Here is a 27,976-nt window from a genome sequence, read left to right on the forward strand (position 1 = left end):
AGTACTAACAAGAGGTGAGAACGTGTGCTTTGTGTTAATGACAGCCAAAAATGAACAATAACTTTGAAGTGTTAAAAGGCTATGTACTATTTTCATTTTCTACCATTTTTAAGTTTTGATAATGCTTTATAACACAAGTCAGACTTGAAACCCCACAAGAACACATTAAAATACATTACCTATTAAAGGCATTTACAAAAATTAAAACTCAAATCTATTAATAGACATTGAGCTAACACTACAAACAAGCTGATGCAATGAAAATCAAATTTATAAACATCCATTACTTTTGGAGCACCCATAAGTGAAACTTTATATAAGCATGGTCAAAAAAGTTCTTGGTTTGATGCCCATTCACACCACCAACTGGTGCACTTGCTGCCACAGAGCTGCTGTTCTGAGAGTTTGCAAAAAAGGGGAGAAGCACCAGCTGCAAGCCCAGCACAGTCTGAGGAGTGAGATGGTGATGTGGATACAGATATAAACATGTTGAATGTCTTTACTCCCATCCTGCAGCACTAAAAGGCACTTGGGGCACACAGGGACTAGTTAAAGGCTTCACAATCTGGTCCAAAATTGCAATGGAAACAGATCTCAGATACCACTGTAGCTTTAAAATCAAATACTTTTTTTTACTATGGCTATTCCTACCCCCTGTTAGGGACAACGCACACAAACCAAGTGCCAACTGTATTTTAAGTATGGCAACCACATATTATTATTCACTTTTCTCCTGCAAGCACTTTCCCCAGTTACCAGAAGTGTATCAGGCATTAGGAGGAGAGAACCCACATCACTTCACAGGGTAAAGTGGATTATCTGTGCCAGCCAACCTGCAGAACAGCTTCCCCAAAGCCCAGCACAGCCTCCCGACAGTGTGAGCACATGCGCTGTCGATAGTGAGCTGTGAGCATCATCTGTTGGTGGAGATGCACAACTGCAGGCAAACAGGAAAAGAACGGCAGTGATCTGGTGAAAACAGCTGAGCTTTGGAATTAGCTATGGATCTGGAACATGCACTAGTTAAGGCGATATTTAATGCCTAAGGTGAATGTGTAGCCTATTTCCATTTAATAACTGTGCCATTCTTGGACTCTAAGCTATCAGCATTTACTGCTGTTCACACAGTGCCAAAATACCAAAGATGCAGCACTCATACTTCAGGCTGGATGGGCTGGATGTTGTTATTACTGGTTGGGTTCATTGAGGATTTTTTAAAATACTTCATATGCCATTTCATATAGATCCAAAGCATTAAGCAATTCCAGTCAAAAGAAAATATTAAAAGCAGTTTCAGCAAGACTAGGAAACCTACATGGAAAATAATATCCTCACCCGTTTATTGTTGATTTTACCACTTGGTAAACGCGGCTGTTTGGAACTCAGTGTGAATACAATGTAAGTTTTGCAGAAAATCACACACCTGTATTTTTTCCACATGTATCAAACACATTTGAAGTTTAAAATTTGTGTGCCTTGACTTGCTCCTCGTTTTACAATGTCTCTGTAGGTTTGTCCATTGTCACTGATCCGATAGGAGTCCAACTCAGTCTCTCCAGTCAGGTGACAGACAAATTCAAAAGGTGTAGATTTCCCAAGGATGGTCTTCTCTGTAGTGCATTGTGCTAGTGCATTCAACCAGTGTCAGTGTTCAACCAGACAAGCTTGGGGTTGGTTGGTTGGTTGTTGTTGTTTTTCAACTACACAATACAGAAATATAATTTTACATGTAGCTTTGCATGCCTTATGGCTGCTTGCCCTACTATAGGACAGTGCAATAAATACAAATATATGCACACTAAAAAAGATTTAACTGCCGTGATCTACATCTCCTTTATGAGTACAAATTTACCTAGTCAACAATATGACAAATTTAGCAGAAAAAGTGGCAATGGCAGTAATATTCTACTACAAAAACAAGGCTAGAAGCAAAGTGTTCTCAAGCTACAGAAAACTTGCTACCTCCTAATATATGATGTAGGGCCCAGTTCTGCCAAGTGCAGAGTCGTGATCAGTAGATTGCATCAGAACATGCTTTTCCCCCCATTTAACAATGAATACGTCTACAATTTATTTGGTTTTGATAACTGTTTATAAATAGCACACTATAATGACTATTAAACTATACAGCAACATGACATTTATAGCCTAATCCTGAATACAAAGTTCAAAGAACATGACTACAAAGGCCAGAGAGCAAATGTCATTGACTAAAAGCATTTCCACTTCAGAATTTATTGAATGTTTTTTTACACAAACACTTCTCGATCGTGAAACCAGAGGAACAGGATTTCCTATTCCCTCTCTGCCCCAGTAGTAGTTTAGCCACACATCACCCTTATAAATTAGTGATGGATTTTAACAGGTAGCCCCTTGGGGCTATATATTTTATATACTTTATATATATGCACATTTACTTTGAATTCTATGTAAAAGTTGAAAAAATGTTTGAAAGAAAAACTCAGAATATATCACAGCATTTTCAGCGAAAAAAATACAAATTAGTTTTATAACGACTATTCAATTTATCAAACTTTTTTTTTCTGAAGTATTTACCTTTAATTATGTACACATTACAGGAAATAAAACTTTGTCCACAAACATTCTCTAAGATGACAGTTATCAATAAAATGATAGAATAATAGCAGGAAGAATATTAAACAAATGGGGGTGATCGATTTCTGCTTTCAAAAAGTAAAAAGTCACCATATAATTAAGTACAAAAACCTGCATTGAATGACAACTGCTGGTGTAGTAACTTGATCAGGTATGGAGACCAAGAGTATAGTAAAGCCCTATGGTAATAATATTTCTGTAGCATTTCCACTTGGTATGTATATACTAAATGTTGGCAAAGTTTCTGTAGCATTAGCTTATACAAACATACGAGTCCTCAGTCTGCTGCATAAAAGGGAACAAGTGTGTTTTAATTCTCCTGAAATGCACCTGAAATCCAGAGTGTCACTTACAAACTGCATAATGAAACTTTTCTTCAGAAAAATATCTGTTTGGCATCTCCAGGGCTCTGTTCCATTGGACAATAGGGGCATTTTAATCTGGGGACAAAGACAACGTGTTAGAACTGGGGCAATGTGTGACAACAGAGCATTAAAGGAATTGAGTTTTCCCCCTGCAGCATGAAACAACTGCATTCTTAAGCCACAACACTTTACCTGGTTCCACTAAAAGTCACCTTTAGCTGAGAGAACTTACCATGCTTTTCCTTCTAATTGTAGTCTTTCTCACCTTTCACCCACAAGCCCCTGAATTATTAACCATAAAGAGAAATTTCTCTTTTAATTATTATTTCTACTTCTGGATTTACTTTTAGAACCTCAGAATGGGTTGGGTTGGAAGGGACCTTAAGGACCATCTAGTTCCAATCCCCTGCCATGGGCAGGGACACCTTCCACTAGACCAGGTTGCCTGGAGCCCTATCCAGCCTGGCCTCGCAGTAATTCTAAATCAGCTGGTAACTTTCACTGCGACTTCCTCAATATCCAGTTCATTTTTACTATCTGGTTCCCAAAATGCTGTGTTCTTCCAACCCACTTAGATCAGCTCCTGCAGGCTATAACTAAAGGGTCAGCCTGGTCTGCCTGCTGAGGTCTTCACTGATATAATCCTACCTGCTTGAAGTACTTCTTTATTTTGAAGAAATTTATTCTTTTTGAAGCACTGTTCCATTCTGCCCCCCACCTCCTATGTCTGGGCATTTTTCCTTCTCCCTCCCACCAGTCCCCCCACCCCAAGTTAATATTGTCAGAGCTGTGCTGTCAGTACAGTTGACCAATGAAAGCACCAGGAATGAGTGACCAGGGACAGGAATGATGTAGCAGCAAGTTTACTGGCTTAAAATGGCTAAAGTCACCCAAAGTCACCCACAAAGGCATCCCTTAAGGCTTTTCTAACAGGGCACAGAATGCAAACAGCACTTGACATTTTCATTCATAGCCTCACTTATTTTCACACTGGATTTCCCAAAATGACTTACAGCTCTAAATTAAGATGACAGCCTCCAGAGAAGCTGTATATATTCAATCCAAATAACCACTGTTCTTCTTCAAGAAAATCTGTATAGCTTTCTCTCTCGTTTCCTGCTTCCCAAAAGCCTGAGGCACCCCACGGATATCTAAGGAGGAGTATTTCCACAGTTATAATTCCCCTCCTTGCTCAATTACCAAGCCATATTTTCCCAGAGGTTTGATTTTATTTTTTTAAGAGATTTTTCATGCATTACTAACCTTGCTCCCAAGGAAAAGCTGTGTGTGTAAAGCCTTCCACTTTGAATTTAAGACAACACAATGGTGGTTGCAACGTGAAAAATTACTCTGCTCACTGCATTCCTTCACACAAGCTCACTTTCAACAACATCAGCGGGCTCATTATGCTTTTCTCCAGTGCATCAACCCAGCTTATCCAGCTTTTAAGCCATTCTCCAAGATTAACAAGCTTCCACCAGTCAAGTAATTATGGACTCAGTTTTCCCAAAACACAATATTCTAGTCTTAAGATTTGTCTTTGTCAGTATGTGGCTAGAAATAAAAGAATGGTACTTACTTGCTGCCATTAAACATTTTATTCAAAGCATCTCTTGATATAATATGACCACAGACTAATTTCATAGGTGGATTATTATCTGTTGTTTGCTGACGAAGAATGGGACAGGCAAATATTGAATGATACCAGCACTTTTTACCGAGGTCCACTTCAATCTGTGAAAGAAATTAACATCATTTATCTCAGGAAATTACATTTCCAGATAATTATCCCTTCAGGTCATGGCCCATACTTAACAGATTTCACAATTCAGCTGTGAAAGCAACAAAATCCATTGTGTGGATGCCTGACAATTTCCCAGCCAAAAATACTTAAAATGGTGATTTATACTGGGGATGGGGAGAAACAACAAAACAGCATATTCTGCCAAAGGACAAGTGCAAATTTTTTTGCAGATCTATGCCCTGGCAGGAAAACTGTGCTGGTGACCCAGCAAGACTTTCTGGAAATCACTGGCTAGGAAATAAAAAGCAGTTTATAGATTTCATTTTAGGGGCAATTAAAAGATTGAAAAACCCTTGGATTGACAATGTTCATGCTCTACAGCTTCTTGAAAGACTCTGCAACCACCTTCACATCATGTGCATAATAAAGTATATCAGAATCACTAATTTTCAGTATCAACACAGAAGATACTTGTGCAGCACAACTCTTGCCATGAGGACAAAATTATTTCAGAGAGGGACACATAACAAAGAAGAATAGGTCTGTGGCTTTGGTAATTAACTGGGAACTGCAAAAATCATAGCTTGTGTTCCTAAAGCACCTGCCTCTGACCAGTGTTTTGTTCCAGTAGGTTTAACCTTCAACAAAACCTGACAATGTGACCTTTTCATGCTGCTCAATCGCTGTCTTTGCACAATGAAAGTAAGGTTTCCCAGCCCCACAGAAGAACACACTAGAGACCCTTCAGTTTAGAAAATGCAAGGAGACACATGTGTATTATTAACTGATTAGCACTGGACAGCAATCTTTTTTCAAATGCTCCCTAGCTGTTCATTCCTGGCTGGACAGCAAGGCAGGAATCTGTCACACTTGGAGGTTACACTCTCAGCATTACAGAAAACACAGCTGGGAGAAACTCAACACTCATCCTTACTCTATAAATGAATCTCTTCCAGCTGCAGCCAAAGAGGCTAACTCAGTTCATGCCCAGTTTGCACTAAATAAGTTTCCTTTCCAAATCAGGAGCAGGTCACTGGAGAGCTGCACACGCTTGGTAAGAGCTATAAAGGGAAACTGGGGTTTCATAACAACTGAACTTCATTTCAACTGATATAAATGAGATGTGCTGGAAGCATAATGCACTGGATCCCAATTCCCATGTCCCCAGATGCAGCACTAATTCTTTCATCTCCTGTCTGCCTGAGCCAGTGCAAAGCAAGCCCTGGACTGAGCTCAAGCCTAGCTAAGGGAAGTAAATGTTTCTTTGTGGGATCCATTTTCTTTCCAGTTATACAGAAACACCTCTGGGTAAGCAGAAGATGAGAGCATCAGTTCCTTTAAGGTCATTTATCAAAGACCTTTTCAATGTCAAAGGGGAGAAACAAGTGAAAGGGTGAGCAACAAACAAAACTGAGTGGTACAAACCTGACAGACAGAAAGAATAGAGACGATAACAAGAAACAACCTTGACAGCTAAACTGAGAGGTCATCAAGAAACTGCAACCAAACCTGGGGTCTCTGAGGAGAGGGGGTCAGCAAAAGTAGACAAATTGTGGGAGGAAAGTGCAGGAGAAGGGGACTAGGGAGGAACCGCTGGAAAAGGGTATAAAAGGGGGTAGGAGGGCCATGCTGTAATTGAGGATCCGTGAGCCTGTGAATCTGGAATTTGTGCTTTCACTGGTGAACGTCAATCTTTTCCAGCCAAGGAGAAGGAAGGGATCTTGGCTATCTGTACTTAGATTTGAGGTGAGTTCTGTGTGGGTGCTGCTGAGGGCAGTGCTGTGTCCGGGGCAGCCTGTGTGGCTGGTTGGGTTAGTGTCTGGGTGTGTGGGGGTGTGTGAAGGTGTGTGGAGGTGTGTGGGTGTCTGTGAGCCCCAAGCCCCAGAGCTGCTGGAGGTGGTGGCCATGTAAAACACCCCATAACATGCAGCACAAGAGAAACCTGAAAACAGCATTCACCATTAGAAACGTGCCCCAGGGTAGCTCAGCACCAACTCACCGGGAGTTCGTCCTTCTGGTTCCAAACCCCTGTGCACTGCCTTTGCTCAATAACTGCCTTGATATTGATTAGAGCTGGTAATGCTACACAACCTGCCGAAAAACTGCAGAAAAAGGACAGGTTAATATAAGGTGCATGTTAGGAAACCAACATTTTTCACACTTCTACTTTGAAGGTTAACTGGGACACAGGAGTATGGTACTATTTCATTCACATCTTATTGCACTTGGAGCTTGGAAGTACAGACAAACAAGAATTTTGGGGCAGGTTGTCAGTTATCCTATATTTTAGGCTGGAGCCCTCAGGTATTACATTCTGGACAGAAAACAACAGTTAATCCCTCCTCTGAGTCTTTTAATGAATTATTTCTTCTACCACCTACTTTGATTTTGAGCTGTACAGGAGGAAGACATCACATTAGTTTATACAGGTGGTTGCTCTCAGCTATGGTGAAGTATGTGCAGCCTAAGTGTTTCCACATAACCCATGTGTACACACAACCCATAATCCTTTAATTACACATAATTACCATGTAAAGAAACATGTCTTTCCACCTTCACTTTAAATCAAGACAAGAAATGTAAAAAAAACACCAGGTAGGTAAGTGAAGGAAGGAAACTAGGGCCTGTGACAAGAACAGCAGTATAAAACTGCCCAAAGTCTGTATCCCTGCAGTTCAGCCTCCTCTGGGATTTGCCCACTACCAGAATTTAACACATTATTTGGAAATATTTCAGTATGTTACAAAAGAAAGTATGACACAGTTTCCACAAATTAACAGATGATTTGATGGATTTAAGTCTAATGACAGTACTGGAAATCACCAGCAACAGAAACAGGATTTGACCTTGGTGTCTGCCTGCTCTGTTTGTTTGGCAGATTATTTTACTATTTGTGCAAGTTTTATTGTCTACAGAAGTCATGCCTTTCCTCTGCCTGTGTATCTCTTGCCTAAGCTAAAAAAAAAATCAATACATATATATATTAAAAATATATCCCTCACCTCCAACTGGCCATTTTAACCCTTACACTTTCCTTTTTGCTTACTCCAGCCCTGAGTGTAAACTTGTGTTAACCCTGTGAAAAGTTTAGACAAATAGTATTTGTATGAAAACATCTCTGAAGAGCCCTTTCAGAGTATAAAAACTCAAGTAAATAGTATAAAAACTCAAGTAAATAGTAAATTCAAATGGTGTCCTGTAGTCTTTCAAAACCCTGAGCCACAACCTCCACAGTACAAGTTTTTCTACTGTCACCACATGGTAACTCAGACCATGAGGTCTGTACAGGATTAGACATATATTGGAGAAGCCAATCAGCATTAAAAAAGCACCCACTACCCATGTTCCAGGAAGCAAAATATCTCATAGCAGGGATTTCACTTCAAGCTGGTTTAATTCCTAAAGGATCTGCAGCACTCCAAGGTCACACCAGTTTAGAACAGTCTTGTTTATGACAAGAGCATTGATACCACCTAGACATTAAATACATTTCAGCACAATCAATTCCACACCAGGAGCAAAGCAAATGTCCAGCCACTCCAAACATCAGTAACAGAGATTCTCCATGTCACTGAAAATCTCTTGGCCATTTGCACTGAGAATTGCATTGCAGCATCAGTTCATGGGCAACAAAAATGTAAAGGACTGCTGTTAATTTGAATGAAACAAGAGGAAGATGAAAGTCAAAAAACAGATTTAAGCAGCAGATACATATAAAGCACTCAAACTGAAACGTCAATGTTTATTGCAGAAAAACAATTAGCCTGAAGTGCTCCCTTTGCTGTTTCTGTCGTATTTTGTGACTGAGGTACAAACACTAGAAGCAGAAAGCTTAACAATTTAAGAGCTTTAAACTAAACACAGAAGTCTAACAGTAGTGAATGGAAACAGTAAAAAAAAAAAAAAAGCCAAAACAAACATAAAGAGGAGGCAGAGAAGCTTCTGCTGAGTACCAAATCCAGCCTAGAAAGATACATATTATTTATTTTCTATTTAACATCTGAAATTAAAATGAGCATATCCAGTGAGTGTATTGGGGGAATTTACATGCAACAGCTAAATAGCAGGTAATCTGTTTTATCTTCAGAGAAGCTAGGAGATTAGGTTGGGTTTTCTCCATATTTCCAACAGCCTCCTACAGATTTGCATTTTGTCAGATTAGCTACTGAACTTAAAAGTGCCTCTTTCTTCTTTGCAATTGAGGCCCAGCAGACAATTTGGAAATTTTAGCAGCTGAAAGCACACCACAGCTCTTAAGCATTCTTCTAAAAAGAAGACCAGTAATGAGTGGATTAAAAACCAAAATTATCAAATGCTGATGGAATCATGGCCACATTTTCAGAGTTATTTTCCAGTTAAACAGCAGGGACAGTTGTCACACATTTGCTGTGGGAATAACTGGCTGATTGCCATCCCCATCTTTCACGCTTATTTCTAAACTATGGAAGAAAAATTCAATCCAGGAATGCTTCCTCTTGAGCTGCAGTGGTGCAGGGTAAATCCCAGCACACAGGAAATTCTGGGTTTAAATGTTTGCAGATCTTGTCAACTATAACTGCACCCTGTATTTAATGCAAGCTGGATGAGACTACTCAAAAGCCATTTCTTTTGTCCTCAACAAGAAAGAGGAACCAAACCACAAAATACCTGGTCTCAAAAGCAAGAGAATAGCAGCATACCTAACACTGAGAGGGGATTCTACTGAGAGGCCCAGGAGAGCACAGGCATCCCTTGTGAAGATGTCACAGATGTCAGCCCACTGGTTTGCATCCAACAGGTGAACGTACGGGGAGTTCTCAATGCCTTGCCGCAGGTACACCAGGCTGCCCATCAGGACCTGGATATCTGGGAGGGACCAGGAACAGCAGAGTTTGTAAATACTGTAAAAACTTGCTTTTATTTTGTAAAAGCAAGTAAAAGCTTCCATCTACTACAGCTCTAGCTTTCACGTGGAAAACAGGCAGATACACATCTATAAAACACAATTACAGCTATCACAGCCAGGAGAGCTTCACCCCATTACTTTTTCGGCTAGGGAGTTGCCAGGGTGTGCTGCCTGGGAATTTGCTTCTAGCAAGTTTACTTTTTTTGTAAGCTTTCTGACACACACAGTGCCCTAAAAAATAGGCTTTATTGGATTCAGTTTGAGATGGTTCATTTAACTCACATGCTCTCCATTTTTCAAAAGTTTAATTTCTCTTTGTATTACCCCACGCAGAAAATAGCAGATGACTATTCCAAGAACATGCCTCTGCATTTTTAGCACTTTGCCCTGGCAGCAGGCCTATTCTAGATGTAATCTACATTTTATTTGAAGAGTCAAAAACTTTAAATTTAAGCAAATGTGCCAACATTCAGATATAATTTTTGTGCCTTCTTAAAAAAGAAAAAAAGAAGGTAATTCAAACCGTAAGGATTTGGGTTATACACGTCAGATAAAAAAAGAAGCCTTTAACAAACTGAAAATAATGGAACAAAACACATTTAGAATACGATTTATATTTTACTATGAGGTGTCATATCCCAGTGCTTTCCATCCCCTTAATGTGACCCAAAATTTACCTTTCTGATGATTTAGGGCGAACGGCTGGAAGTTTTTCGCGTACTGAAGTGCTTCTCTTTGATTTGCTGTTCCACCCATCAATAAACTAATGAAATATAATCTGTGCAGTTTAAATTCCAACGAACTGTTCTGTGCCATGAGCATCTCTCTGTTGGATACCGCCCACCTGGAAGAAGCAAGGAGGTACAATGGGATGTGACACGAGAGTAATTAAGTGTCAGCCCACACCACATGAAATCACTGCAATTATCTATTATCTACCATCTATTTCAAGGAAAGTGTGACTGTTCCCTGAACTTCTGAAAGCCTCTACAGAGCACAGAAAATGGCAAGGCCCTTTACAAGTAATGGATCTACACAGGGTGCACAAAATGTGGACAGTGTTAATTCTGGTGCTGCTGGAGAGGTTAAGCACTGCAAAATTCCAACATTCACTGGCTGAAAGACAAGACTTAATTAGGCACAATATAAGGCAGAAATAGCTCGAGTCTATTGTATTTCAATTAATAGCATTCTGAATCTTAACAATTACTGACAGTTCTTCAGTTGCATGTCAAGAAGTTTGACCAAGAACGTTTTCCAACATCCTCATTCACCAAACATGTCCAAGCCACTGTGTTTTCTGTGTGTGCATCTGTTGCCCTGGAGAGGGGAATTGCATCTATGGGACCTCAAAGACAGATATTATCAAGATCCCACAGTGGGGGAAGGGAAATCAGTTTAAATATCACACTTTACCCTGCTTACACTTTCCTTTCTGGGTTATTTTCCACTTGTACAATAAAAATATTTCTCATTTTCTGTGTCTCATTCACCATGACAACACTAATGTTTGGCTCCTAAATAACATGAAAGAATTCTTAAACACACATAGAATTAAATGACCTGAAATTTTCAAAGCATTTTATACAACTTTGTTTTTATTATTATTATTTAGAATTTATCCATCGCTTTCTTGTCTTTTTCTTTTTTTTAGGTTTTTTTGGGTGCTTTTTATTTTTTTCTTTAATTCAATTTAGTCAGGCCTAAATCAATCCAATCTTTCTCTTAAGAACCTCAAGTTTCAATGTTCTCCAGTACATCTGTTTCTCATTAGTGTTAATTAGTTCTACTATTTTCACTGTGGGGGCCCTATTAAGCAAAAAGCTTTTCACTTTTTAGCAAGGAAGTGAGGAAGTCTCTGTTCCTTAAAAAAAAAAAAACAGGGTATGTGAGGCTTCTTTTCAATCAATATTAAAATGAGAAAATTAAGCATTCTTACAGTATTGGGAAGGCTTTCAAAGCAAGTCAGCCTTCTGCATTAGGATGTAGCATTAATGAGCAAGTATCCACTTTCAATTTGTTGTGGTGGAAGTATCAGGAGTCTGACTTCACTGGCAAGGCTTTGTAAAGACACAGTAACCTTTCAGTAGGAAACAGTGAAAAATGGAGCCTTTGAACTAAGAAAAAGCTCTACTGTCCCCAGTTTCAGGCAGTTTCAGATGAGCAGCCCCAGAATCTCCGCTAGGAGGGAAGAGCACACTCACTAACCATGGGTGGTGGGTGAGTTTTGGGGTGGTTTGAAAGGTTTGGGGTTTTTTTTAACTGTATTTTCATGATCAGTGTACACAGTTTAAACAGGATGTAGTAGCAATAAAGTTCAATCCCAGCTACAAAAACAAGAGCCTGAAGTTAACAAGCGTAGACTAATAAGCAGATGAAGGACAAAAAACTATTATAAATAAACACTGTGACGAGTCCACAGTCCCATCAATGAGATATTAATCTCTATTGCATCAAAAGAGCCTCCATCCTCTCCCTGCCAATATTTGCACCCACATGACAGAGTACTTCATCTCACTGAGGTCGAGCCTATTTTTCCAAATTAGCTTTTAGGCAGGCTTTCCATTTTTAGCTTTTTGAGTGGCAGCACAGATTTGTATCAAAAGAAAGCAACCACAGAGGCAAGGCCTGAGGTGCTTGGTCTGGGACATGCTGTTCCTATTTCCAACAGAAAACAAAAAAACCAGCAAGGGAGGTTTAAAACACTCAACCCACATATTCTCTATGACTGTCCAAAATTATTAGTAATCACATCACCTGTCTTCCTATCTCCTCTCAAAATGACATTCTGACTGTTTTCACTTCTGAGACTCAAATCCATCTGAATTTTTTTGAAGTTTACACTATACTTTGCAAACCAAAGGTACACAGAACTCTCTTCAGCTCCCACATGGGATTTAGATGTTAAAATGAATTTTAAAAAACCTAGCAAAGATTAAATTAAGCTTAAATCATACCCCAAGGATCGAGCAAATACCAGGACCCATGCACCTTGCTGTTTACAGTCAGAAGAGAGCATCTCTTTCACAAATTACAGCCAAAGCTTTGAACCTCCAAGTCGTTTCCACCAGATCCTCACATGGATATCCAACCTGGGCTCAGAGTCCATCCAGAAAAATTACCAGATTTCCCTTCCCCATCACCAAATTACAGTGAGAAAAGTCATTGGAAATTAATGGGATCTTGCAGGAGTACAGAGATTACACATTTTAGAGTGCAGGGCCAGACTGGGCACCTACAAAAGTCAACTTGCACACCCCACAAGGGAAAACAAAAAATTTATGGCTAGTCATATTCTATATAAATCTGAAAGGTCAGGTTTTTAAATGCTGCAATTTGTATTAGAAAGAAAATCTGGATAAAAAATACAGTTGTGGGGGAGGAGGTTAAAACACAAATACTAATTTCTTTCACCTCAGCAGGGCTTTGAAAATCTTTTTGAGAACTCATTAATCTGCCAACTCCCATCCCATGGCAGTGACCAGGAGCCACCTGTGTTTGTTTTGTTTCCAGCACCGAGCTCAGCCGAGCACAAGCACAGAGTGCTGGCAGAGCCAGAGAGACTGGTTACCTTTTAATCCCAACCTTTCATAACTTTACATGGATAAACCCTGCTGTACTCCCCTTCCTGGTTCAGGAGACTGCAATTAATCATCCTTGTGTGACACTTTGTTTCAACACCACTGTCAGCAGCCAGACCCTGCAATGGGCCAGTCTGGGACTGCTTCATGCACCCCTCAAGCTTTATTTACTGATGCCAGTTTTAGCCCACAGAGCACAATACCACTCTCTCTCTCTATTGTATCAAGACTATTCACCCAGGAGTGGTTTCTATCCCTCCTCCTGAACACTCGTGTGCTAGGAAATAATGGAAATACCTTCCCAAGCAGTTCTGTGGGATAACTGGGCAGTTAAGACATCAGTTACCTCCTAAACCAGAATTTAAACCATCACATTTTGTCACATGCTGATCATCCTCCCCAACAGCCATGGTTTTTACATCAGCAGCATCACTATAAATAAGGCCCCTCTGTGCCCAGCAGCAGCCAAGAAAGGCAGACAGCTTTTGCACTGTCCAGTTTAAACAGAATAAACATTATACACAGAAATAAGATGGGGGGGAGGGACCAACACACAAAGTGTGCTGACAATACACCCTATTGTCTGGCTGTTCAGCTGGAAAATAAAAATTCCTTTGAAGGACAACTATGCCTTCTCCTTTGTTTGACAAATATTTAACACACTGCAGAAACTACATGATACAACTCAGTAGCAACGAGTAAGGCCTAAAGCACTGCAAATTGGGCTAAAATGAATTTAGAGATTTCAAGGGAACAGACATAACAGCAAGTTACTGTTCCTCAGGGATTACCCTTCACAACAGCTCTGTTATTATTTGAATTACAAGAAATTCGTGGTGTAGCTGACAGTAAATCTTGTTTCAGTTGTAATATCAGTGTAGCTTCCCTTCAATTAGCCAGTTCAAGAGCAATAAACCACCCCAGCTTTCCACCCGTGTAACTAGATTCAAAGACCAACTATTTAGGTCAAACTTTGCATGACCCAGAGGCATTACCCAGGATTTAGTCTATCAACACCAGGGTTTAAATATCAGTGTCCCTGCACTTAGTTTAGATGCCAATAAGTGCCCAATTGACACACCCATGCTGGTTCATGTTAAAGGGAAAAGAAAATGTTGTTAATATGAAAATAGACTTTACTGAATAATGCATAAAATTCTATCTCAAGTATATGATTTATGCTCTGGAATGAAACATAAATTTTGCATTTGTTTTGGTTTCATTGTTTTTATTTTAAAAAAGTCACTGCAAAGTTGGTTTAGTTGTTTTGGTTGGGTTTTGTACTTTGATTTTTTTTAAACTTGTGAGACCAACCCAAGCTTAGAAAAGTTGAAAAAAAAAACCCAACAAACAAGATGAGGGACTTTAAGGAGGTTTATTATTATTTTGTTCAGGAGGAATCTCACTAACAAGTGTCATTGTCAGCCCCAGGCTCTTCATGCCCTCTGGTCCCTTGTCTGGAAAGGGAGGGTGACTAGAGGACAAGTGAGAACTTTGATCCCAAGTCAAGTTCTGCTCACCCCAAAGGCTTAGTGCTACCCAACACCTTTAATAAGTCCTGGTATCCTTCACAATGGGACTTTTTAAAATAATGTTCACTAATGAGTCAGTAGAAGGCCAAGCACCCTTATGGCAGACAACTTTTCCTCCAAGTGATGTTTCTTCCTTAAATCAGCACCACAAATGATTAAAGTGAATCTTTAATCTAAGAAAGAGACCCTCAGTTAGGCACTTGCCACGGGAGAGTGAAACAGAGGGCATGGAAAAGGAAAGGTCATTCTAACTACTCCTCTCTAAGGACAAGCAGAAACACATCAGAACATGCTAAAGAGAGTATTGAAAGTGAAAAACTAAAGAACTGTTAAAAGCATTTTTTTAAAAAGTAGGAAAAAAATGAGTAGACTCACTCTAGTGCAGGTCTCAAAACTCTAACTTTTAATGCTTCCAATATTCGATTTAACTCCACAAATGGCTCTTTTTGACTTTGATCTATTGATAGACCAGATTCCTGAAAAGAAAAGAAAAAAGGCACTCTTTAGTTAAAGCATGAAAAACAATGCGTTTTCTGACAGTTTAAATATTCACCTCTTACATTCAAATAAGGAAGCTAACACAAAGCTTCACTTTCCACAGTGGATAACCTTCAACAGCCACAGTTATTGTTACCTGACAAAGTTCCTCGGCTACATCCAACATTCCCTGCCGGAAGAAGTGCTCCACCATCACCTCATTGAGGATTCTCTGGCTGTCAGCCTGCCAGCACCCATCTATCCCCACGCTGCTGATGTCCGAGTCAAAATTCTGAAACACACAAATTAACAGTTAATAGGTTGGAACAAATCACACCACATCATTTTTCTTTAATTATGCAGGACACCTGTGTCTCCACCCTGATGCCTTCTGCCTATTACTCAGCTGGCCCTCAATTATCTCCTAAGTGAAATATATGTCAGCTTCCTTCATTACCTCCTGTGTAGGAAGAAAAAGAATAAGAAATCTTTTGGCGTGCTTGTTTCAAGTCTGAATCTTATTCACTATGAGGAATTACACTGAGAAATTACAAGTCTAGCTAAAAAGTTAGAAATGCAGTTAACTAATAAAGGGTTTTCCAACCCGTGATGCATTTCTGAAGGAAGTATCTGCAGAAAAGGCTTTTTCCATATGTGAAAACTGAAAATGTATAGAGAACAAAAACTAAAATCACCGACACCAGAATCAAGAGAGAGTTATCAATGCATCTCTGTCACTACAGCACACCAAATTACAAGTAAAAACTTTAACTCAATGATTTTTTACATAACTGGGTGGTAAACTGAACAAGCAAAAGTCCCTTCTCCCTACATCCAAACAATGAAATTCAAATCTCTGAAGACCTCAACATCCCAACAACAGGACGAGCTTTGAAGATCCAAGAGATCTTTTTCAGATCTAACCCAGATGATCCCAGTGCCATGTATTTTTAGGCCATTGGCCTATGGACATATTCCAGGAATAACTAAAGATATTGTCACGCTGACTCTTTGGCAACACTTGGCACTGCTTGGCACTTTGTCTCTTGGCAGCAGGAGAGCAACATTTATTCTAATCCAAGATATAAACCAGGATTTTTAACTGCTAGCGTGTTTTATGATCAGGGCAAGCAGGTTAATTTTAATAAAAATCCTCACTCACTGCTTAAAACAAACCTCTTGTAAAATGAAGAGTCTAGAAGTCAGTGCACTGCAGCTGCCTGCTCTGACATCTATGACTCTCTCCCAAGAAGGAACTTCAGAAATTAGAAGTTCAGTGAAAACAGCGGTGCTTCAGCTGTGGCTCTGTGAGGATCCACAGCCCTGCACAACATGGGAGCACCAACCTCCCTCAAACACAGCCTTCTGTCACAGCAGGCAGGGCAGATAACACCCAGCTGGCAGCAGCTATCTTCCTATGCACAGCTCAGCTTCATACTGCACCTTCCTGTTACTCACCACTTACTAATTTCCTTCATCAGCACCTCCACGTCCCCTTTGATGCTGCTCTGTGTCATCATGAGAAAGGGGCAGCTTTCTCATCCCTGCACACACAGCTCCAAAGCCATTGCTCAGGTCTCTCAGCAAACTTTCAGTAAAACATTAAATTTAGTCTAGCAAATTGTCTCTTCCATCTTTCTGAGATGGTGGAGCAAGGTGAGCATTTAAATTATGGCCATTGATTCATGTCTCACATATGACAACACTTTCACTTGGGTGTCTTCACCTCTAAGTTCCTTGCCATGCTGTTCACCTCTAAGCTGTATCTCAAAAAACTTAAGCATCTTGAAGACTAAATAATATTGTTCTTATTTGTGCCAACCATTTGAATCCTTAAAGGTTCACCACTACTTCTGAATCTGGTACCAGTGTCCAACCACCACCAACAGGTAACACAAATCCATCATCAACGTACTAAAGGATATGAGAGACAGGATTCAAAATGCACAAGGTTGCTTTTGTTACCAAGTTTCTAGGGTGGAGACCATCAGTAATCTAAAAATAATCGACTCTAAGTTATTCTTCATGCAATTCCAAGTCCTAGCAATGATATAACCCCCTAGGCAGAAACTGTATCCTTCTGGACAGTTACCAACCATTAAAGCTGCACCTATGCCTCAAACACTATCACATCATTCTCACTGCTTGGGGGCAGAGATGGTGGAAGTAATTAGTTCACAAAATGCTCATTTTCTTCTGAAACAGCAAACCTACAAGCCTTGTGAATCTTTACAAAATCCCACTATCTTTTCAAGTCACATAAAAGAAGGTATCAAGTCCCATCATACAACTTGGGGACCTCAGTCATTCTCTGACCAACTCAGTTTTGACCAGGTTCTCATTCCAGTAATTTTGTTTTGTTTTAAAGGAGTTCTGAGGTCTGTATTATATGTGGGATTCTACAGCTCTGCCTCCTCTGGGTCCCGAGGTGTTTCAGGAACTGACTGTGCAGATTACAGTGAGTGACTGCCACATGTCAGAACAAATTATCACTTGCCTTTGGCTTATATATTTCACAACTGTCACGCATTCAGGATCTGCTGGTGACTGCAACCCTCAGTTTTGTTTTGTAAATGCTAACAGTATGCTAACTGACAGCACGTGGGGTTTAATAAGATTTCAAAAGTTGAAAGAAATTCTGTAAGTTAAAAACTCCAGAAAACTTAAAACCCAAAAAACCACAAAATAACCTAAGTGCCAGTTAATATTCCTGAGAAACACATCCTTTTTAAAAGCTTAACTAGCAAGCCTAGGGCCAAAATGTAGAGTATTATGTGTTAAATACACCAGTGATACAATGTACAGCACATTACCAGTAACTGCTAGAATGAGATGACTTCAAGATGCTCACAACACAAGACAGACCATTTTAATCAACATACAACCCTCCACGTTATTCAGAGCAACAGGAAATGAAGAAGGATGATGTTTAAGGACAGTTTTATTCCTCAGTTACTCAGTTCAGATTACTTTGTGCATTACTCCCTTCTGAATTCTGACCCAAAATACAAATAAAACATTTGTTTACCTTCTCTGTGCAATCTATTTACATGTTCTATGAAGCTCTACTTGCAAAGGCTTGGTATTTATTTAGTTCCAATCTTCGCAGCAACCCAATTAAATGATGCTCAGTAAAGGTTTCTAGTTTATTCACATACAACTTTTCACATGAAACAGACACTGACTTAGGCAAAAGTTTGCTTTCCCAAAACAAAGACTGGATTCAAATGTCGGCCTGATAAGAGATACAAAACTAAGGGGAAGAGTGGAAGGAACTACCCTTTACTCCACTTACTGTCCTAAATGAAGGACTTTAACCACTACTCAGACAGACTGCTGCTAGAGAGAAAACATTTACCAACCCATCATACATGCTTTGAAATTAATTCAAATCATTCCAGAAGAGTGATTGATTTACAGGGACGCTGACGAGTGAGCTACCTGATAACAACTTGCTGAACAATGGTGACATGATGAGTTTCTGGAAGCAGAGCAATTGCTGGTACAGTACAGAAAAAACTGAATGCAAACATTTCCTTTCAAAGGAGAAAATGCTCTTTGGAAGAAAGGGTAGCCTTTCATGGATCAAAAGCATGCAATCCACATAGAACTGCTATGAAAAAAAGGTTTAGCTTATTAGATAAACTTTCCAAGCAATACACAAAGCTCTGGCATTTCAGACTTTAATGTATTTGATGCCAAATTTGAACTTCATTTTGCTCTAAGGGTTTCTGTTCTCAGAATGAACTATGCAGGCAGACAAGTCTAGGGCCTGCATTTGCAAGCAATGACTACAATAATTTAAAAACTGACCAGACTAAACTTTTTATGTAGGTATAACCCTGCCTCAATACGGGAACAAAGAAATTTAACCTGAAATTGCCACGAGCAGATAATACAGCAAGTTCTTTCACAATCCAGGCTTACTAAGTAGGAAGTCTGTTGATTCTACATGCAACAACAGCTATCATTTGACTGTGTCACATGAAATTGGTACCAGCATTAGCATGTTTCCCAATCTCAAGCCAGACCATTAATCTGTGCCTGAGCATGCACAGTTAGTAAGACCATAAGCAGTGTTTTGGAGATGTTAATCTGCCTGAAAAGTAAGTGAGGACTTACAAGTAACAGAAAAAAAATTCCAGTCTCATGAATCAAGGCAAGGCCTGTGCTTCCTTAAATTCTAGTGACTGTTTTATTTTGGAAGCAGCAGTATTTTGACCAGAATGTGCTGAGAATCAATTCACTACATCAATTACACTTAATTACTTCTATTGGTTTAAACTTAAGTGTATTATGGTGAAGGGATGGGGTGGGCAATTCTGGTTTGGAATCTGGGTGCCAACAAAAACTTTGCTGGCAGGTTTTGAGCATATTTTCCAGCAGCACAGGGAAATTGCACTAAGTACATGTGGAAGATTTCCTTCAAATGTCAGTCAGGGAAATGCTGAATTTCACCTGGATTTAAACATTAAACACATTCATCTTACAAACAGGCTAAGACTTTGGGGTATATTTTAAAGTAATCCCCTTAAGATACTGCAGTTAAGGAAAACTAGTAAAATTCAAACTGTTGGCATGAAAAAAGAAGTTCTATCAAATACGTACTTAAGAAGACAATCCTAACTTGTGCTCTGAACTTCATAGAACATCCTTTGTTACAAGCAGAACTGGGGACTTGTGCAGTTCCCACTGCTTTTAATTTTAAATTGAAAATCCAGAGGAACAAGCACACAGCAAGTTGAGCTCATTTTTGAAGACTTCACTGAAAAAGCCTTTCTGACACCCAACAGGAACAGAGCAGATTAATAGGGTCCTTTCTACTATTTTACCAAACCACATAATTGAAATTTTTAAAATGCTTTTATTTACATCTATTCTTTTTCAAAAAATTTGTAGATAAACTTAAAACAGCAGGACAGAACTCTGGAAAAACTATTCCCATGACAACTGAAACAGCAATTTGGGGATTAGACTCAAGCCTAAGATTCATTAAGCTTTCAAGTGTTTTCTTTGGCTTATAAAAAATACCATCACCAATTTCCACTGAATACTTACACCCTCTTCAAACAACATGGTGCTGCTCTACCTCAGAGGATTTAAATGAAGCATGGCTAAACCTGAAAGTGTATTTGTACGAAGTCCACTTGCTAAAGCAGAATTGGAAAGTTTAAAAACTTAGGACAAGATTACGTAGATTTATTTCAGGCTTCAAGCTGGTAATAAGGATGGAATTTTACTCTAGTTAATTGGTTTAGATACAGCAGCAAGGATTTGAGACAGATGCATCCCTAAGCTTTGGATAACAGTGATGTGTGGATTAAAGCTATTAGTACAAAGTTTGAACTCTCCAAGATGGTCAGTCAGACATAAGCAAAAAACATAAGTTTCATGGACATTCTGCCCAATAATGCAGTATTATGTACTTTGTTTCTTTATCACATTATCACATTATTACATTATGCTTCAGTAAATTATTGCTACTAGCAAAGTTTAAATGAGAATTCCAAAGGATAAATCAATATTCTGAAATTCTGCAAATGCCTTTGTCCAGGTGAAATACTCACTTATGAGTGTCTTCATTAATAAGTTTACAACGTGCACCTCAAACCAAATGTTTAGACCCTATCAGAGGCAAGCTCTGACGTGAAGCTATCACAAAATGTCCATAAAAGCAAGTATCAGATTCCCTGCATAGTTTTATATAAGAGAACAGAACTACTTTTGTATAGAACAGAGATGGAGAAAAACATGGCCTGAAAGTGTATGTGTAGCACCACTTCAGTATAATTTTAAAGAATTGTTAATATTTACCTAAAAAAAAGGTACAAAAACATTCAGATTGCAGTTACTGCTGAACCTGGAATTCAGATGTCTCATATGTAAAGCACCAAAGACAAGCTGCCCTACCTTATTATTCATTATAGCACAGACACAGAGACTATGAGATGCTGAATCTACTCCATTGCTCATTAAGAGCACTGACATAAAACTAAGCCCCAAAAACCAGTAACATCCCTGAAAGAGGTACAAAATGCCTTTCCTAAAAAAATCTCCAACCCCTCTGCCTATCAGCCTTTGAGAACAAAATGGCACTTCTGAGTTACCTGCTACAAACAATTAACTAGAAATATATATTTCTTATTGAGACAGACATTGAAGCAAACATTTTGCTAAGCTTATAAAACACAAAGTATTACTAAGTCCTGTAGTATCTGCAGGGTATGTTCTGTAAGAAATTAAGAGATTTGAGCTTCCCAGAAGGAACAGGCTGTCTGCAGCAAGTTCTGAAAGCAAGTACTGTACAGCTCACTGGCTCACCTTTGCTTCTGTATTTGGCAGAAGATTTAGTTAAGATTCATTGCAGCAAAAATCCAAATTTTGGAAAGCTGAGCATACACCACATGTGTGCTATAACGTGATAATGCAGTCAAACCACAAAATAAATACCTTATCAATGGCTTTTCCAACTCGGGATACGCTGCTGTGAATGTCTTTATGATCCGAGGCCAGTTTTTGGACTGTGTCTTTTATTCTTTTACAACACTGTGTCATAACAAGTGAAATCGTCCCCGACAAGTCCCCATCTTGATCTAGACAAGAGAAAGGAAAATTACCAACTTTGTTACAAACAAATGGTAACATTAAATCTCTTAATATGCAACAATATAAAAAGACAGAAAGTGGTATTAAAAGAAAGAACTGCAATCTAGAGAGTATTTGCAAAGCAAGATCAGCTGAACTGGAGGCAGATGTACAGGAATTCACCTGTGGGAAAACTCTCCTGTGGAATTAGGAATCCAGTCAGGTGCACAATAACATTGAACAAGTGCAACAGTTTAAAAATTTAATGTAAAGTTCTCATGTGTCTCAGTCACAACAGATGCATAAACATCTCAAAGAAACACTCAGTTCACAAATCTCTCAGGATGTAACAAAAGGCTACTGAAGCTACTACAGGATCAGTTTACTTTCAGACAGACCTTAAAGGTACATGAGAACACCATGTTTAACTTCAACAGGGTGCAAGCACAATAAGGGTGCTAGCAAAACGTGGATTAATGATGGCCTAATTAATTCTTGCCCCACAAGCCACCCACTGCTATTGGACTCTGAGTCTGAGCTCTATGAAACTCCTGCTTCCTGACTTGTGGCAGTAGCTCTGAAGTCTCCAATTCCCCTCTATGGATGAGAAGCAGTCCATGGAGGACCTGTGGACCTTGTCATGAGGTTTATTCTGTAGAAACTGACATTTCTTAGCTGATGTCCAACAGGTTCAATGCTGTATGATCCATTTTGTGAACAAAATAATAAACAGGAGAGGTTTACAGGCCCCTGACCACATCAGAACACTTCACAGCTTACACCCTTCATGCCTTGATTCAAACATCACTCAGAAGCCTGAGTCAGAATTTTTTTTTTTTTGGTGCTTTACTCCAGTGCTTTCTTCCTGCTTTTGATTTAAAAATACCAGAAGAATCTCTTTTCCAGTCTTACTTCTGAAGGTCTGTCCTTTCTCAAAGTTCATTCTACATGAAGAATCTTTTCTTTAGGGACACAGACTTAGCAGCCTTCTACTGCTCAGGAAGGCTAATTTAAGCGGGAGAGCAGCTCAGAAATGTCTCCCTAATACTCCAGACCCAAAGCTTTCACATGAAAAAACAAAATCACCAAAATATCTCTTTAGAAGAAGGATTTTATTGAAAATGTATTCACTTTTTAAGTTGGTTCCTTTTTGATTTCACATTTTAACACACATTCAGTTTCAGCAGCATGTTAAGAGCCCAGTTTCTGGAGAGAGCAACGGAAATCCAGAAAAAACTGCACTCGTAGGGAGTGGATAATAATTTCACAACCATTTTTTCCAGGCACCTTCCTTCATGCACCCTCTGAATACTGCTGCTCTCACACACTGAGCCACCTCCCCTCTGACCAGCAAACAGCTCCTGTCCAGCCCCACAAGCCCCAGCTGAGGAAGCTTCAACAGCATTTTTCCAATAGCCATAGTTTTTAAGAAAGAAAATAAGCTTCACCATGCTTTTTTCTCCCTCCAGTCCCATGATGCCAAGGATCATCTCCTGGGCAAAAGGCTAATGTGGCTCTGTAATTTTTTTCTGGTGGATGAGTGAGGAGTAATAGGACTGAAACAGTCACTTCAGTGATTCTGTGCATCCCAAATTAAAACCAAATATTCCACTCAACTATTCCAAAAAGTTCATCTCCCAAAGTTATTTCAAGAATAATCATTATTTCTTAGCTGCTATTTAATTTTTATGATAAACAGTTAAAATAACATGAAGGACCTTTAACTGTCTCAGGAATTTTGCCATGGCAAAATGACCAGCCAGAGATTATGCAACAAGCAAAATGGAAACACTCATTCCCCAACAAACAGAGAGGCTAAAATGCACTTTCTGAAAGCCATTAAGATAAAACCCAAACAACCCACATGGGTGCCTGCTTTCACCCCAAGCAAGTAAGTGAATTACTGGCTCCTGACATTGTAGCAGAAACCCAACTCCACCAAAGCAATGAAAATGTCTGCAGAGGAAAAGCCATCAGAGCTGTCAAAGGTTTCCCCTCTGCACCCCTCTCAGCTCCAATCAAACTATGAGTTACTTGCACTAAATCAGCAGGAGAAAGCCTGCAGCCATCCCTCCTGGTAATTTAGGGTTTACAGGATACCACAGCCTAACAGCTTCTCTCTGTGATGTGTGTGCATGGTCACAATTAAAAAAAAATTAAATATATTGGCCCACAAACACTGAGCAGAGTCCAGTGCCAAGTTTACTCAGCCAGACGCACTTATACCATCCAAGAAGATGCAATCTGCCTTGGCTACTCCAGAAAGACAGACATATTAAGGGAATGGAGAAGAAAAACAAACTTGGTCTTCCCACTCACAGGCCTGAGCATAGGGCTGGTCTGTCCTTAGGCTTTAACATGAAAGCAGCTCAAGACATTTTTAGAGACTGGGGTGGGGGGAGGGAGGAAGAAAACCAGTTTAGAGGTTAAAACAGTTTCTAATAGTTTCTTTTTCTCCACCCACTTCCTTTTTATATCCACTGCCTATTTAAGGTCTTTTCATATATCTTTGCTCTCAGATCTTGTCCTACAGCATTAACCTCTTCTTCAGCAGTGAGGGCTTTCATTTCTGTTCCTTTTTTCCTTCGAAATTACATCCAGGAGCCTATTTCTGCAGTTCACATCCCTGAATTAGACTTCCACATTAAGATGTCTGGCTGCTTTCAATACCATCCATTTTCAAAAAACCTCAAGATAGAATACAAAAGCTGAAAATACCTGTTCTTGTTAGAAAGTTAAAGAACATGTTAATGGAAAAAAAATAGTAAGAATTTTGGCCCCTATGAAGCCAGCTCACCCTCAGATGATAAAAATGAACAGTCCCCAGATGTCTGATGGTACACTAACAACATACTGGCTTAATTCTAGAGCACTTACTCAAAGCTCAATTTGAGATGTGCTCTCCTGGACAGCATCACTTGGTAAGTGTTGAAAATATGTCCAAGGCCTGCATTGGACAGTGCCAAAATCTGCTAATCCAAGTCTGGATGGAAAACCCAAGGAGGACCCTGAAGGAACCACACACTGGAATCTTCTAAATTTATTAGAAACACAGTAAAAGCTCTGGATCTGCAACAGGAACCTCATGGTCAAACCTTTACAGCCCAACAAAGACCAACACAAGGGTGAGGGTGACACACAGCCCTCCAGGCAAGGTCAGCACCTCAGTTTGTGAAGACACATATTTTAGTGACTGTCCTCAATGCCCAAGCCCAGACTGTTTCAAACAGCACAAATAACAACAGTGAAACACAGTCCAAAGCAACATCAAAAACATCAAGCCTTATTTCATCCCAAATAAATGCCTCACAATTGGAATTCCATGTTTGCTCTCGATAGAAACTGCTGGGGACACACAGAGCAGCTCCAGCACACTCGTGCTTGTGCTCCTGGAATTATCCACACTCCTGAACGAGCTTTGCACCTGTATTTGCACAAGACCACAGCAAACACGTTTTCCCCCGAACCAAACAAAAACAAAAGCAGAGCAGTTGCTCTCAAGTTTGGTCTCAGCAACTTGCAAGTTCCTATTTTTAATCCCCGAGCTATCACTCGCTTCCTGCATGGCCTTGGGTAAATCACTCCAGCTGCCTCTCCATTCCCTCCCACTCCGTCAACAAACAAGGCACTACCTCCATCTCCGGGATTTCGCAAGGTTTAAATGCCCCGTGTTTACAGCCCAGCATCAGCTGTGACACAGGGACAAGGCTTGTTTACCTCCCGATGCCCTGAACACCGCCAAACCCAGCCACAGCAAAGGGACACAACTCAGGGACACAGGAAAAGAGAGACAAAAAAGAAAGAAATGGGAGCGGGGGGTGGAGGGGGGAAGCAAACAGGTCAGCCCTGCCGTGTTTCCTCTGTATTTTCCCCTGGGGTGACCAACCTCTCTGTAAGCCAACATAAAGGGTTATGAACACACTGACCAGGGTCACGCCAGAGCTGCTGACCAGCAACAAACAAACCTCTCCAGCAGCACACACAAGGCAGGAGAGGCCCGGGAGGGCCGAGAGAGATCACAGAGTCATGGAATATGCTGAGCTGGAAGAGACTCGCCAGAATCATCGAGCCCAGCTCCTGGCCCTACACAGGACAACCCCACCAATCCCACCGTGGGCTTGAAAACATTGTCCAAACACTTCCCGAACTCTGTCAGCGCTGTGACCACTGCCCTGGGGACCCTGTCCCAGTACCAAGCCACTCTCCGGGTGAAGAACCTTTTCCTGCTATCCAACCTAAACCTTCCCTGCTCCCACCTTTTAAACCTCCCCCGTCAACAACGCCCCCAGAGCTGGGGGGAAGATGCCCGGCTCAGCCCCCAGCACAGAACCCTCGGGCTCAGGGGGGCCCTGGAACAAGGGCTCTCCTTGAGGGGATTCCCAGCCCACAAAGCCCGAAGTTTTCGGGGGTCTCCAGCCCACCAAGCCCCAGATTTCGGGCTTCCCCCCGCCCGTCACGGAGGGAGGAGCGGGGCCGCGGGGGGAACTCCACGTACTCTCGGTCTGCAGGATCTCCCTGCGCAGCCCTCCCGCGTACTGGATCAGCTCCTCCAGGCTGCGCTCGCAGAGCTGCCCGTATCCCGAGAACTTCTGCAGCACCTTCTCCAGCTCCCGCTCCACCGTCACGCACTGGTCCATCGCGCCCGGGCCGCGCTCCTCCTCCTCCTCCTCCTGCTCCTCCTGCTGCCCCGCGGCCGGGCCCCCCGCGCCGCCCGGGCCCCCCGCCAGCCCCGGCCCTCGGGCGGCCCCGGCCCCGCTCCCGCTCCCGCTCCCGCTCGGCACCGTCGCCCCGGGCCGCCGCACTTCCGCGCAGGCAGCGCCGCGGACACGCGGGGACCTCGCGGCGCTCCGCGCAGGCAGCACCGCGGACGCCTCAGCGAGGGACCTTAGCGCGGTGTAGGGCGGAGCGGCGATTTTCAGTCAGGCGGCGCGGCGGGCAGCCCTGCTCCGCCGGCGGCGGGGGTGGGCGGGCCGCTTTTTCCGGTGTGCCGGTGGGATCAGGAAGCGCTTCCCGCTCGGGTGGCGCCTGGGGAGTCAGCCTGGGGAGCAGGCATCCCGGGGGTGTTGCGGCTCAGGCAGGAAGTTGGGCGGCTAAAGGCGGGGGCCTGAGGGCGCTGTTGCCATGGCGACGCCGCGGCCTGAGGGGCGCCGGGCTGGGAGGCCTGAGGGGTGCGGGAGGTTCTGCCGGTTCTTCACCTTCTGGGCCGGGGAGCGGCTTAGGGCCGCGGGTGGGTGTGGGGTCATCGCTGGGTGACCCCCGGGTGGCATCGGGGCACAAGGAGTTCTTTTCCAGCCAGGCTGTGGGGAGCGCGCCTGCAGCTGCCCCAAACATGGCACAAGGAACGCCAAGCAGCGTCTCTAAGCAGCGTCTCTAAGCAGCGTCTCTAAGCAGCGTCTCTAAGCAGCGTCTCTAAGCAGTGTCTCTAAGCAGCGCCAAGGCTGAGTTAAGGAGCTCGGCGTGCCGGAACTGGAGCGTTTAGCCTGTCGTTGGGTTATTAATTGGTCGGTCGGCACACTTCCTGCTGGGTTTTGTGTTTAGCAACAGCTGAAGTATATTGGACTGGCAAGGGCGTATAAAAATGTGCTCAAAGAGATGCCTCAGATCGAATTGCACTTAGTTAACACCAACTCCAGGCAAATTCAGAGGAGACCACCAAGTTGATGAGAGGGATGAAGCACTTCTCCTATGAGGAAAGGCTGAGAAAATTGGAATTGTTCAGCCTGGAAGAGAGAAAGCTCTGGGCTGACCTAACTGTGGCCTTCCAGTACCTGAAGGGAACTTCAAGGGAAGATGGGGCAAGACTATTGACAAGTGCATGTTGTGACAGGACAAGGGGAATGGCTTTAAATTGAAAGAGTATAGGTTTAGATTGGATATTAGTAACCTGGACTAGTGGAAGGTGTCACTTCCACATAGCAGAGGGGTTGGAACTAAATGGTTTTCAAGGTGTTTTCCAACTCAGACTATTCTGTGATTTTATGATGATGACTCCATGGGCTTTGACATTTGGAGGCAGCAGCCCAGGTCACACAGGACTCTGTTTTGTGTAGCACAATACAAACAAAGCTCCCAATAAACTTGGACAAAGTTGACTGGAAAAACAGCTTTTGGTCTGAGGCTGGGGCAGTGTTGCTTCATCTGTGTCCACAGTGCTGAGCAGGACAGGAAAATCAAGAGTTGTGTATTCTCAC

General features: G+C 41.5%; 1 protein-coding gene across 2 annotated transcripts; it reads right to left on the bottom strand.

Moving 5' to 3' along the window:
- Window positions 1-1,316: 1,316 nt before the first annotated feature.
- Window positions 1,317-26,613, bottom strand: RMND5A (required for meiotic nuclear division 5 homolog A). Of its 2 annotated transcripts, XM_085059533.1 has the most exons (10): window positions 26,281-26,613; window positions 21,651-21,793; window positions 15,358-15,492; window positions 15,099-15,199; window positions 10,288-10,454; window positions 9,405-9,570; window positions 6,725-6,827; window positions 4,561-4,715; window positions 2,974-3,056; window positions 1,317-1,700 (listed from the first exon to the last, which is right to left on the bottom strand). In XM_085059533.1, exons 1-9 carry the CDS (start codon window positions 26,420-26,422, stop codon window positions 2,993-2,995), a joined length of 1,176 nt encoding a protein of 391 aa, XP_084915659.1. In that variant the 5' UTR covers window positions 26,423-26,613; the 3' UTR covers window positions 1,317-1,700; window positions 2,974-2,992. The 2 variants fall into 2 exon arrangements, with proteins under 2 accessions (XP_084915659.1, XP_084915658.1); XM_085059532.1 differs by having other exon boundaries at window positions 1,317-3,056; window positions 26,281-26,612.
- Window positions 26,614-27,976: the final 1,363 nt, after the last annotated feature.

The sequence above is a fragment of the Lichenostomus cassidix genome, chromosome 4, assembly GCF_008360975.1.
Source record: "Lichenostomus cassidix isolate B80296 chromosome 4, HeHo_3.0, whole genome shotgun sequence".
Classification (NCBI taxonomy): Eukaryota; Metazoa; Chordata; class Aves; order Passeriformes; family Meliphagidae; genus Lichenostomus; species Lichenostomus cassidix.